General features: G+C 45.5%; 1 protein-coding gene across 1 annotated transcript in view; it reads right to left on the bottom strand.

Annotated features, from left to right (window-relative positions):
* The window catches only part of LOC124776579, a 349,622-nt gene extending 343,436 nt beyond the window's left edge, over positions 1–6,186 (bottom strand). The window contains exon 1 of the mRNA XM_047251626.1: positions 6,016–6,186. Coding sequence (XP_047107582.1) covers positions 6,016–6,051 — 36 coding nt within the window. The 5' untranslated portion in view covers positions 6,052–6,186. The remainder of the gene's footprint in view (positions 1–6,015) is intronic.
* Positions 6,187–9,709: the final 3,523 nt, after the last annotated feature.

A 9,709-nucleotide genomic window follows, 5' to 3' on the forward strand; every position in this document is an offset into this window, starting at 1 on the left:
ACGTAGATACCGAGATACAGTAGCTGGTGGCAACTGTCTAGTCCTTTACTGGTAACTGGCTTACTTGTATTCACAGCATTAATACCTAGTCTCTGTCGGTTGTTTATTTCAAGACTGCTCGTTTAACAACTCAAAGCTACAATAAGAAAGTTTGTTTGGTTGTGTTACTTCGTTACAATACGTAATTAAGAAGAATGAGAGTGATGTTTCGGACTTGCTCGTGCAGCCTAACACGTAGCGCGCTATCTTACGAGCAAAGTTGAGCAAAATTTTTTCAAACGATGAGACACGAACACAGAAAAAAATTCTTTTCGTTATTTATTCATAATATGTGAATAAAGAGGATTAAGAATAACAGGTAAATTTGAATTCCAAAAACTCATGGCTCCAATTCATTGTCATTTATAGAACAAATTTACTTTCTGTTGATCTCTTGAAAATCAGCTTCAATTCAGGCTAACGATATAAAACTTTAAAATCACGATCTCTTCAGGAGGAATATTGAAAACTTTTGAATTTCGTTCTAGTTTTTGGCGAATAACGTCATTGTGATTCTACATCAACTTCGCCAACCAAATCCCTTTCTAAATCAAAATGTTTTCCATTATATATCGATAGCTCGTTGAAGGACTGTTTGTGATAACAATACAGGTGAACTACTTCTTTTCAAACCGTTGGTAAGACAATACTGCAGTAGCTGCATGTTCTATTTACACTTTCTCGATAAGATGTTGCCCTTATACTGCAATATAACGAACCATTTTATGTATTCAAACTCAGCGTCTCTTATGAAATTTTTCAACCTCAAAGCTGTACGTAAATGCATAGTTGTATGTCGAATTGTAGAACTATTCCATCTTGTTGCCGGCCGGGGTGACCGAGCGGTTCTAGGCGCTACGTTCTGGAACCGCGAGACCGCTACCGTTGCAGGTTCGAATCCTGCCTCGGGCATGGATGTGTGTCCTTAGGTTAGTTAGGTTTAAGTAGTTCTAAGTTCTGTGGGACTGATGACCTCGGAAGTTGAGTCCCATAGGGCTCAGAGCCATTTGAACCATTTTTCCTCCTGTATTCTCCTACAGTTATTCAAAGAAGACTTCGTCTAGTACAGTATAGCGTCATCAGCTAACAGTCGCAGAGTGCCGCTTACCCGAACCGGCAGATCGTTTATGTATATAGAAAACAAGTGAGGTCCTATCACACTTCGGACGATACCTTCGTCTCCGATGAACACTGGACGTCTAGGACAACGTACTGAATTTTCTTACCTAAGAAAGTTAGAGCCAGCCATATATCTGAGAACCAATCTGCATGCTCGTCTCTTCGTTAATAGTTGCAGTGTAGGATAGTGACAATCGCTTTTCGAAAATGTAGGAACTTAGTTGTATATAACTAAGAGCTCTGTAAGGTGATGATTAGTGAGACAGGCGCAGATGACATGCATAGAGGAAGGCAAGATGTGTCGATAATGAAGCCGTTACAGGTGGTTAAATCTTTCTCTTAGACAAATACGTGGGGAGAAAAAAATTGCTCAAATGGCTCTGAGCACTATGGGACTTAACATCTGAGGTCATCAGTCCCCTAGATCTTAGAACTACTTAAACCTAACCAAACTAAGGACATCACACACATCCATGCCCAAGACAGGATTCGAACCTGCGACCGTAGCGGTCGCGCGGTTCCAGACTGAAGCGCCTAGAACCGCTCGGCCACACCGGCCGGCATACGTGAGGAGAATCTGACCGTATTGTTATAAGAGAACAGTCCCAGCATTTGTCTGAAATTATAGGAGACACGGGGAACCTAAAACTGGATGACAAGGCGGTTGTTTGAAACCCACTCATCCCATAAACTTACCGAGTCACTGGATAATAACCGTTTCACTGGTTCTCTCTAAAACAGGAATGCCTTATGGGCACTTTACATCAAGTGATATGGCAGATCAAAATTTTCGGCCCAGTGATAGTCTCATTGGGTTCTTGTGGAAAGCTTCATACTGGTACTTTGGAAAAGATCTAAATGTTTTAGGCTATTTTGGTACGATTATCGTCCACAAAATTGTCAAGGGATGTGATGATTCGTATCGTATACTGGGTGGTCCATTGATCGTGACCGGGCCAAATATCTCACGAAATAAGCGTCAAACGAAAAAACTACAAAGAACGAAACTACTCTAGCTTGAAGGGGCAAACCAGATGGCGCTATGGTTGGCCCGCTAGATGGCGCTGCCATAGGTCAAACGGATATCAACTGCGTAATTGAAATAGAAACCCCCATTTTTATTATATATTCCTGTAGTACGTAAAGAAATATGAATGTTTTAGTTGGACCACTTTTTTCGCTGTGTAATAGATGGCGCTGTAGTAGTCACAAACATATGGCTCACAATTTTCGACGAACAGCTGGTAACAGGTAGGTTTTTTTTAAATTAAAATTCAGAACGTAGGTACGTTTGAACATTTTATTTCGTTTGTTCCAATGTGATACATCTACCTTTGTGAACTTATCATTTCTGAGAATACATGCTGTTACAGCGTGATTACCTGTAAATACCACATTAATGAAATAAATCCTCAAAATGATGTCCGTCAACCTCACTGCATTTGGCAATACGTGTAGCGACATTCCTCTCAAGAGCGAGTAGTTAGACTTCCGTAATGTTCGCACATGCATTGACAATGCGCTGACGCATGTTGTCAGGCGTTGTCGGTGGACCACGATAGCAAATATCCTTCAACGTTCCCCACAGAAAGAACGGGGACGTCAGATCCGGTGAACGTGCAGGCCATGGTATGGTGATTCGACGACCAATCCACCTGTCGTGAAATATGTTATTCAATACCGCTTCAACCGCACGCGAGCTATGTGCCGGACATCCATCATGTTGGAAGTACACCGCCATTCTGTCATACAGTGAAACATCTTGTAGTAACATCGGTAGAACATTACGTAGGAAATCACCATACATTGCACCATTTAGATTTCCATCGATAAAATGGGGGCCAATTATCCTTCCTCCCATAATGCCGCACCATACATTAACCCGCCAAGGTCGCTGATGTTCCACTTTTCGTAGCAATCGTGGATTTTCCGTTGCCCAATAGTGCATATTATGCCGGTTTACGTTACCGCTGTTGGTGAATGACGCTTCGTCGCTAAATAGAACGCGTGCAAGAAATCTGTCATCGTCCCGTAATTTCTCTAGTGCCCAGTGGCAGAGCTGTTCAAAGTCGTCGCTGTGCAATTCCTGGTGCATAGAAGTATGGTTCGGGTGCAATCGATGTTGATGTAGCATTTTCAACACCGACGTTTTTTAAATTCCCGATTCTCGCGCAATTTGTCTGCTACTGATGTGCGGATTAGCCGCGACAGCAGCTAAAACACCTACTTGGGCATCATCATTTGTTGCAGATCGTGGTTCACGTTTGACATGTGGCTGAACACTTCCTGTTTCCTTAAATAGCATAACTATTCGGTGAACGGTCCGGACACCTGGATGATGTCGTCCAGGATACCGAGCAGCATACATAGGACACGCCCGTTGGGCATTTTTATCACAATAGCCATACATCAACACGATATCGATCTTTTCCGCAATTGGTAAACGGTCCATTTTAACGCGGGTAATGTATCACGAAGGATATACCGTCCGCACTGGCGGAATGTTACGTGATACCACGTACTTATACGTTTGTGACTATTACAGCGCCATCTATCACAAAGCGAAAACAGTTGTCCAACTAAAACATTCGTATTTCTTTACCTACTACACGAATATGTAATAAAAATGGCGGTTCCTATTTTTAAAAAACGCACCTAGAGGGCCATCTGGTTTCCGCCTTCAAGCTAGACGAGTTTCGTTCTTTGTAGTTTTTTCGTTTGATGCTTATTTCGTGAGATATTTGACGCGGTCACTATCAATGGACCACCGTGTATATTCAAACTGAAACAAAACTAATATTAAAACAACTGCAATCCCGACCATTTTTAAAAGTTGACTGATTCGTAGCGAAATGATTATACATCAACTAACTTTCGGCAGTTTCAATAAAAATGAATCATTATTGAAACAAGTGTTACTGAAACGTGCTGCATGCAGTCTGGGACACAAATATTTAAATGTATTATTGCAGTACAGACATTACGAATTGTAGAAAAGTCTTAAAGAAACGTAAATCGAAACGAAATCTGTACCTCATTGTTTATGGTAGCTACTGTACATTGGTCTATATGGGGAGACTGACAGGTACAGTGAAATCGACTGTCCAGTGAGATTTTGTACAAGAGCTACGTCGCCTGGCAAAAGGAAGTGAAGCTCCCAAAAGACGTGATCAGATGTTAATGTAACTTTGTACACGTACACGCCATCAGTGTGTATGTGCATAATTAGAGATTCAGTTCTCCGTGACAGGTAGAACGATGACCAGACCGCATTAGTGATGTTAAAGTTCAGTGTTGGCACCATATCTAGTAGGGTAAGTCAACACCGTCAGATGATGAGCGATCGCTGTGAAGGACACGCAGATTCCGCTTACTCGTGTGAGTCAGCTCCTGACGGACTGTAAGATAGGCCTTTTTTTGGGCCTCCATTTGGCTAGCTGGTCAATCGTGCAATATCCAAGTTTTTTGGGGATTCGGATGTGATAGTGGTTTGACTTTTTTCCCATTTTATTGGCTTTCCAGTCTTGCCCATTCAGCCATCTCAGTAATGGAAAGGATTGTCTTGTCAGTTATGACGATAAGAACGTAACGATATCACAACATCCAGTCCCCACGCGGCGAAAATCCCTAACCCAGCCGGGAAAAGAACCTGGGCCTATTCGGTTAGCCATCTGCCGCGCTGACCGCTCAGCTACCGATGCGAACTTACGGCTTGACGTTGGACTGCATGGGAACATGAATGTGGGCATATTGGCCGTCAAGATTACGGTCGATCACATCTGACCACCCAAAGGCAGGAATGCCATATAGTGGACCAAGTACATGGTAACCTTCACATCTGCGTCTGCTATCACGCAACAAAGTGAGAAGTTACGTTTCATACGATTAAACTGGACGCGTTAGTTGGTATCAACAAGATTTTGGTTCTTTGAAAATGGAGTAATGCCAAAACGCGTAAGAAGGAATGAAATAAAATAACTGTGGTCAAGTCGATAGTTCTGTTATAAGGAAAGTAAATTTCCGTAATGCTGTATTTTTTAAATTTTATTTTGATGTTTATCTCATGTACATACAACAGAGAAATGTTCAAATGTGTGTGAAATCTTATGGGACTTAACTGATAAGGTCATCAGTCCCTAAGAGTACACATTACTTAACCTAAATTATCCTAAGGTCAAACACACACACACCCATGCCCGAGGGAGGACTCGAACCTCCGCCGGGATCAGCCGCACAGTCCATGAATGCAGCGCCGCCGGCCTGAGTGGCCGAGCGGTTCTAGGCGCTACAGTCTGGAGCCGAGCGACCGCTACGGCCGCAGGTGCGAATCCTGCCTCGGGCATGAATGTGTGTGATGTCCTTAGGTTAGTTAGGAATTAGTTCTAAGTTCTAGGCGACTGATGACCTCAGAAGTTAAGTCGCATAGTGCTCAGAGCCATTTTGAACTGCAGCGCCTTAGACCGCTCGGCTAATCCTGCGCGGCCATACAACAGATTTTGGAACGATTATGACTCATCTGCAGGTACTGCTTAAATCGAGTGTACGTACATTTGATAAGCATCAAAATAAAGTAAAAAATATCACTGTAAGGAAATTGACTTTTTAATAAAAATAACCTCTGAAAATCATATGAATATTCGGTACGTAACCGTCACTAAAAAAAAAGTAATTTCAGTGGCAGAGTACTGAGCGGTGGCAAGGTCGACAGTGACGTCAGCGTCGCGTTTTGCTACTGCGCACACGCCGCATGGTCCGTACCCTGTATTCTAGTACCGTAGGCAGCCACCCAGGCCAGTCCTTTAGTTAGCTTTCTCCAGATAACACGCATTTGCCACAAAACATTTATATAGTACTTACCATATGGTACTTTGGCTGTACACTCGTGAATCTCATCTTGTACCGTGTAGCCTACACCGCAACAGCGTCGGGGGATCATATTTCGAGGCAGAATCCCGGGTGCTGCATGCGAGCATAAATGCACGGGCGGCGAGGCGAAACGTGAGCGAACGCGCGACTGCGCTCGTACGGGCAGCGTCGGGCGCACATGTCGTCGCGGTGGCGCGGGGTGTACGCGGCGCGGGGCGACGCCCAGCTGCGGGGGCGGCAGGGCGTGGGGGCGGCGAGGGCGGCGCCGGCGGGCAGGCTGTCAGTGCGTGCGCGGCGGCGGAGGCGCGCGGACTCTGCGGGCTGGAGGCCAGGCCGGCCGTGGCGCGGCGCTGCGGCCGAAGCAGAGGCCCGCTATCAGCGAGACCCCGCGACCCCGCAGTATCTGGCTGCCGTCGGCCGCGCGCGGAACGAGTGCTGCCCTGCAGGCCGGCGCGGCGCCTGGTCACGGCAACAGGTAGGGCGCCGCCCAGCGCCAGCACCTCTCTCTCTCTCTCTCTCTCTCTCTCTCTCTCTCTCTCTCTGTCTACGCGCTACTTCGCACCGGACCGTCGGTGAGTACTTAAGCCACTTTTACACCAGCAACTTAACTTTCATTACTCGTGACAAGTGAGCCTACTGCAGCGCGCTAGCGTTTTATTCCTGTACTGACGAGGTGAACACGGCAAGTGCCATAAACCGATTTCCCAGAAACTCAGTGGAAGAGGGCACAGAACACACTGAGGAGACAGGAGCCGTGGGACAGCGACATGCAAACATAGTGATGGCGACATGATCGCTTACACAAAGTATAACAGGGCAGTGCGCTATCGCAGCTGTCATTTGTACACGGGCGGTCCATGAGAAAAGGTTTACTACGTAACTATGGCCGCAAGACGGGTACTGACAGACTCTGAACGCGGTGTGGCAGTCGGAGCTAGACGCGTGGGACATTCAATTTCGGAAATCGTTTGGGAATTCATCCGAGATGCACAGTGTCAAGTGTGTGCCGAGACTACAAAATTTCAGGCACTATCTCACACCACAGGCAACAATGGCTGACTACCTTCAATTAACGATTGTGAGCAGCGGCTTTTGCATAGAGTTCTCGATGCTAATAGAAAAGGAGCACCGCGTGAAGTAGCCACAGAAATCAATGTGGCATGTACAACGAACGTATCCATTAGGACAGTCCGGCGAAATTCAGCGTTTATGAGTTACGGCATCAGCCGACCGACGCGAATGCCTTTACTAACAGCACGACGTTGTCTGCAGCGGCTCTCCAGAGCTCGTGACCTTATCGGTGGGACCCTAGAAGACTGAAAAACCGTGGGCTGGCCAGAGACTCTCGATTTCAATTGGTAAGAGTTGATGATAGGTTTTTGGACAGCATGGATGTGGAGAGAAGCAGCGATTAGTATGATTAATCAATAATTCAATTATGCAGACGGGAGTGACACCACCAGCAGTCGACCAATGGTGTAAACGCCCACTCGGCCGGGGTGGCCGAGCGGTTCTAGGCGTTACAGTCTGGAGCCGAGCGACCGCTACGGTCGCATGTTCGAATCCTGCTCGGGCATGGATGTGTGTGATGGCCTTAGGTTAATTAGGTTTAAGTAGTTCTAAGGTCTAGGGGACTGATGACCTTAGAACGTCCCATAGTGCTCAGAGCCATTTGAACCATTTTTTTGTAAACGCCCAGAAGATGACCCCTACGTCGGGTTGAAACCGGTTGCCGGTATAATAACAATAAATGCGATTAAGACTGTTTTGAATTATTGATGATAGGTCTTGATTGTGGCACAGACCCCACGAAGTCTTGGACTTCAGTCGTCAACGAGGCACTGTCCATTCTGGTGTTGGCTCCATAATGGTGTGGGCAATGTTTAGGTAGAATGGACTGTAATCCACCTGAATCGATGACTGACTGGGAATATTTATGTTCAACAACTTCGAGACCATTTACAAACCATTCATGGACTTCGTTTCCAAACAACGATGGAATTTTGTGGATGCCAGCGTGCCTTGTCACTGGGCCACAATTGGTCGTGATTGATTTGAAGAGCATTCTAGACAATTGGAGAGACTGATTTGGCCATGCAGATCGCCCGACATGAATCCCATGAAACGTTTATGGACCGACCGGAGTGGCCGAGCGGTTCTAAGCGCTTCAGTCTGGAACCGCGCGACCGCTACCGTCGCAGGTTCGAATCCTGCCTCGGGCATGGATGTGTGTGATGTCCTTAGGTAAGTTAGGTTTAAGTAGTTCTAAGTTCTGTGGGACTGATGACCTCAGAAGTTCAGTCCCATAGTGCTCAGAGCCATTTGATACTGCCATCAGTACTGTTATCATCCAGGGGAGTGCACCAAATCATCATGAAGAATAAACATAAAACACAAGAATTAAAATTTTATATAAGAATGAAATATAAGACCACGCGAATTTAAAACGATTGTAACACACATATTATACAATAAATGTATGACGCTTGTTCTGAAAATAAGTTGTAATTGGACAGTTAACATAACGCCATTGTGTCCCCTAACCTCGTAAGAAACACTTGCGTAGTAACCGTCTAAGGACGTTGGTACATAAAAGATGAAAATAAAATAGATAAAAATAATATCGCGCTTCGAACACGGAGCGCAAAAGTGAGAGACTGCGACGCCTGCCACTGTACCACCAATTCGGCTGACATTATCGCTCGCTAAAAGGCATCTAAGTTACGTGAAAACTTTGACCGTTGTCGTCTCAGAAGCAGTCGACAATCGACGGATAAGCCGCGACACGCGTTTGCTTATTTTGACATCTCTTCCACTGAACCCAAGTTTCTAGGAAGTCGGGTTATGGCACTTGACGTGCTCTCCTCGTGAGTCTCGCTTGTCAAGAGTGCTCATTTTCGCTTACACGTCAGTGAATAAATTGAGAGTGTTGTGATAGCTGTCTACTGTATAGACTGGCAGCTAAACGGTGATAGCGGGGTTACGAGAGACCATTATTTTTACTAAAAGAATACAAATACAGACTTTTAACAACAAAGTGACATATATTCCTATAGGAGACAGATTTGGTCAAAACTAGGACAAAAGTAGCTTATAATGATGCAGGGGTTCGACAAAAGTACAGAAACACCGCGAGAAATGCATGCTTGAACACAGATGCAGATGGTAGCCAAGCTGCAGGTTGCGCTGTTGTATACGACCACGAACGGTGTCTGCGCAATGTCCTCAATATTTTACAAGCGTTCGTCGTGGTCATTACGGTGTTCTCTGCAGTTGTGAAGGTATTTTGTCGTAGCTAAGTGAATCCGAACGTGGGCAATTTGTTGATGCCTGTATGGTGGGCGCTTTCATAGCCAAGTCAGTCGGAGTGTTGTGAGTTTCACGAGGCACCATGTCGAAGATTGATACCACATACAGGAAAATCGGAAAAACATCATCCGCCAAGTCACAGCTTGGACGAAAATGTGTCTTGAATGATCGCGACAGATGTTCATTGCAGAAATTGTCAATGTCAACGAAATTCACCAACAGCTGTGTAACGTAAGATGTTATTTTATTGCCGGCCGCTGCGGCCGAGCGGTTCTAGGCACTTCAGTCCGGTACCGCGCTGTTGCTACGGTCGCAGGTTCGAATCTTGCCTCGGGCATGGATGTGTGTGATATCCGTAGGTTAGTTACATTCAAGT

The sequence above is a fragment of the Schistocerca piceifrons genome, chromosome 2 (genome assembly GCF_021461385.2).
Source record: "Schistocerca piceifrons isolate TAMUIC-IGC-003096 chromosome 2, iqSchPice1.1, whole genome shotgun sequence".
Lineage (NCBI taxonomy): Eukaryota > Metazoa > Arthropoda > Insecta > Orthoptera > Acrididae > Schistocerca > Schistocerca piceifrons.